This window comes from Sinocyclocheilus rhinocerous, unplaced genomic scaffold (assembly GCF_001515625.1).
Source record: "Sinocyclocheilus rhinocerous isolate Xijiao unplaced genomic scaffold, SAMN03320098_v1.1 scaffold3851, whole genome shotgun sequence".
NCBI lineage: Eukaryota > Metazoa > Chordata > Actinopteri > Cypriniformes > Cyprinidae > Sinocyclocheilus > Sinocyclocheilus rhinocerous.
In genome coordinates, this window is record NW_015634255.1 from 12,835 (window position 1) to 16,423 (window position 3,589).

At 47.1% G+C, this 3,589-nt stretch overlaps 2 protein-coding genes across 2 annotated transcripts; both read right to left on the reverse strand.

Moving 5' to 3' along the window:
• Positions 1-12: 12 nt before the first annotated feature.
• Positions 13-505, reverse strand: LOC107745486 (histone H3). Its single transcript, XM_016559374.1, has one exon. The coding sequence runs from the start codon at positions 479-481 to the stop codon at positions 71-73; it is 411 nt and encodes a 136-aa protein (XP_016414860.1). The 5' UTR covers positions 482-505; the 3' UTR covers positions 13-70.
• Positions 506-1,728: 1,223 nt separating this feature from the next.
• LOC107745482 (histone H1-like) lies at positions 1,729-2,641 on the reverse strand. The gene has a single exon (XM_016559370.1). It carries the CDS (start codon positions 2,438-2,440, stop codon positions 1,817-1,819), a length of 624 nt encoding a protein of 207 aa, XP_016414856.1. The 5' UTR covers positions 2,441-2,641; the 3' UTR covers positions 1,729-1,816.
• Positions 2,642-3,589: the final 948 nt, after the last annotated feature.

Consider the following 3,589-nt stretch of genomic DNA (forward strand, 5'->3'; position numbering starts at 1 on the left):
CTCTCATTCAATGATTGTGTGGCTCTTAAAAGAGCCTTTGGGGTGTAATGCGGCTGAAGCAGCGGCGGGTTTAAGCGCGCTCTCCGCGGATGCGGCGGGCCAGCTGGATGTCTTTGGGCATGATGGTGACTCTCTTGGCGTGGATGGCGCACAGGTTGGTGTCCTCAAACAGACCGACCAAATAAGCCTCGCTGGCCTCCTGCAGCGCCATGACAGCGGAGCTCTGGAAGCGCAGGTCCGTCTTGAAATCCTGAGCGATTTCTCGCACCAGACGCTGGAAAGGCAGTTTGCGGATCAGCAGCTCGGTGGACTTCTGATAGCGGCGGATCTCTCGGAGAGCCACGGTCCCGGGCCTGTAACGATGGGGCTTCTTGACGCCGCCGGTGGCTGGGGCGCTCTTCCGGGCGGCTTTAGTAGCAAGTTGCTTCCTCGGGGCTTTACCTCCGGTGGATTTACGAGCGGTCTGCTTGGTTCGTGCCATTGTTCAGATGTATTTTGGTCTCTGCTCTGCGTAAGTAGAAAATGCTGCTCTATGTTATGCGTCTGCTTTTAAAGCCTCATACAGCCACTGCTTATGGCGTCATAAAGGTGCAGAGGCTTGTGATTGGCTGATGTGTGACGTATGCGCTATACTGCTAGCCAATGACTGCGCGTCTCCTGTTTTCAAACGGAGCTGGTTGTGTTTCCCGCTCAAATTGCTTTGTTCTTGTTTAGTACTCCAAGCATCACCACAAATACGCTAGCACACCAATTTAGGCTTCATACTCGCGTTATTTTATTCCATAGCTCTAAACTATTCATTAATCCGATATCATCAAATTACCTTACCACCTGTATAAAATTACAAATACACTGAAGACTAGTGTTGGGTCGTTCTTGAACGATTCGTTCGTTTTGAACGAATCTTTAATGTGACTCGGGAGGAACGAGTCGTCTCGGGGAGTGATTCGTTCAGTCGCGCATGCGCAACATCCTATAGGTTCTGTACTGGAATCAGTCAAGTAGTTCACCTGGTTCGAGTCGCTTTGTTGAACTGAAAACGGCTCTGAATGAGGAATCGATTCCAACCTTTCGAATATTTTCTTTGGAATTCGATTCTTTTTGGAATCGATTCCCAGCCCTATGTTTAGTACTACAAGCATCACCACAAATACACTTTACGCTAGCACACCAATTTAGGCTTCATACGTTATTTTATTCCAAAGCTTTAAACTATTCATTAATCCGATATCATCAAAATTACCTTACCACCTGTATAAAATTACAAATACACTGAAGACACCATCTAAAGAACATATTTTGTTAATGTGATGCGATCACTCATTCATAAGCTCCGCCACAGCTCGCCTCGCGGCTGTTATTGCGGTTACAAATGTCCATTTATTCTTTATGGACATTTCATTTTGAATTATACATTTTTTTATTAAACGCCCTTGCGGTATGTACGCTACTGACGAAATTAAGTTAAAGAAAAGTGTTCTGTGAGAGATAACATGGGTGGCTCTAAAAAGAGCCTTTGGGTTTCAGAAACAGACTTGAATCGGTTTACTTGGCTTTGGCGGGTTTCTCGCTCTTCTTGGGCAGTAGCACGGCCTGAATGTTGGGCAGCACGCCGCCCTGAGCGATGGTCACTCGGCCCAGGAGTTTGTTCAGCTCCTCGTCGTTGCGCACCGCCAGCTGCAGGTGACGGGGAATGATGCGGGTCTTCTTGTTGTCTCTGGCGGCGTTTCCAGCCAACTCCAGGATCTCAGCGGTAAGATACTCGAGCACAGCCGCCAGATAAACGGGAGCTCCGGCACCGACGCGCTGTGCGTAGTTACCTTTGCGGAGAAGCCTGTGAACACGACCGACGGGGAACTGCAGCCCTGCTCTGGACCTTGGGTTTTGCAGTCTTGGCCTTTTTGGGGCTCTTGGCTGCTTTCTTAGGCGCTGCGGGCTTCTTTGCCTTCTTGGGGCTCTTCGTCGCCTTCTTAGCGGCTGCAGCGGGTTTCTTGGCCTTCTTGGGCGATTTCTTAGCGGCGGGCTTCTTTGCCGCTGCGCTCTTGGGCTTCTTGGCAGCAGCGGGTTTCTTGGCCGCGGGCTTCTTCGCTTTAGGAGCCGCTTTCTTCGCCGGCTTCTTCTTGGTCTCGGTTTGCTGCTTGTTGAGCTTGAAGGAGCCGGAGGCGCCGGTTCCTTTGACCTGCACCAGGGTGCCTTTAGTCACCAGGCTCTTGATGGCGAGCTTGATGCGGGAGTTTTTCTTCTCCACGTCGTAGCCGCCGGCAGCGAGAGCTTTCTTCAGGGCTGCGAGAGACACGCCGCTCCTCTCCTTGGACGCAGACACGGCTTTAACGATCAGATCACCGACAGCTGGACCTGCTGCTTTCTTGGCTTTAGCTGCAGACTTCTTCTTGGGTGCTTTGGCCGGCGGAGCGGCAGCAGCTGGGGCGGTTTCTGCCATTACTCTCTCTGTGTGTAGTTTAACAGTAAACCAGACGCTCTCTAGATTAAGCAATGAGCAGCTGTTGAACTGCGCTGCGCTCTTATTTAAAACATGAGAACCTTATAGACTCAACCTGCCCGCTCTGTGTCTGCGAGCGTCCGCGAGCCGCTCGCGCTTGTGTTTTCTTCTCCTACATTTAAGAGCAAAACTCGAGTGCTAAAATAGTTTGGCGCAGTAGAAACAAAGTGAACACCAAGCAGAGGTTCTTGGCTTTATGTGGAGACTAAAATACGCGGCGAGGAAATGTTTATTTTGCCCCGGTCAGATCAAACTCAAGGCGAGCATCAGCCACGGAACAAAGCCGCGTGTGCATTTAATGCCTCGTTTAAGTGGAAAAGTTGATAAAAGATTAAACTCGTCCTCTGTGTGTTTCAGAAACAGTTTGGAAGTGAATTTAATGAAATGAGCATCAGTGAAGGGCGTGTGCAGTGTTTCATACAGTTGTTGTTTTGGGCAGCTTAAAGCACGAACATCCGGACACTTCGAGTCTGTCTGTGACTCATGTCTGGTCAGGAGATGATCTGTCATAATACTATTAGTAATAGTAATAATAATAATAATAACTCAGGTCGGAGAGTTATGAATAAGTTTAGATTAATTCATGGAAATTAGCCACCACTTTGCCAAAATAATACATAATATAAAATGAACAGTGAAAGTAAAGCCTCTTGGAGCAAACCGTTCATCAAAGATCCTGATGATCTCAAGGTTGTTAGATCATGCCTCCATGCCAGATAATTAAGATCCAGATCCTGTCAGAAAATATCTGCTGTGTCTGGTAACAGAACTAGTCAGCAGACTAATCTAATACCTAAAACCTGTTAACAGCAAGTCTTGTGTGGTACTCAAAATATCAGCTTCAATCAGCTGAGAAATTGACTGAGCAAAGCCAGAGAAGAGCAGAAGCAATAAAGTGATGATAAAAAGGAGCAGAGTTTACTGGTTACTTTCAATTGGGAGGTGGTTGTCCTGAACCGTAACCCCTAAATTTCAACTTAGGAAAATGATATTGAAATAATTTTGGCATTTTGTTTTTTCTATTGTTGTTTTTAAAACTATCTTTTTGATTATTTTAAAAAGTAAAAAAAAAAAAAAAACACATTTATT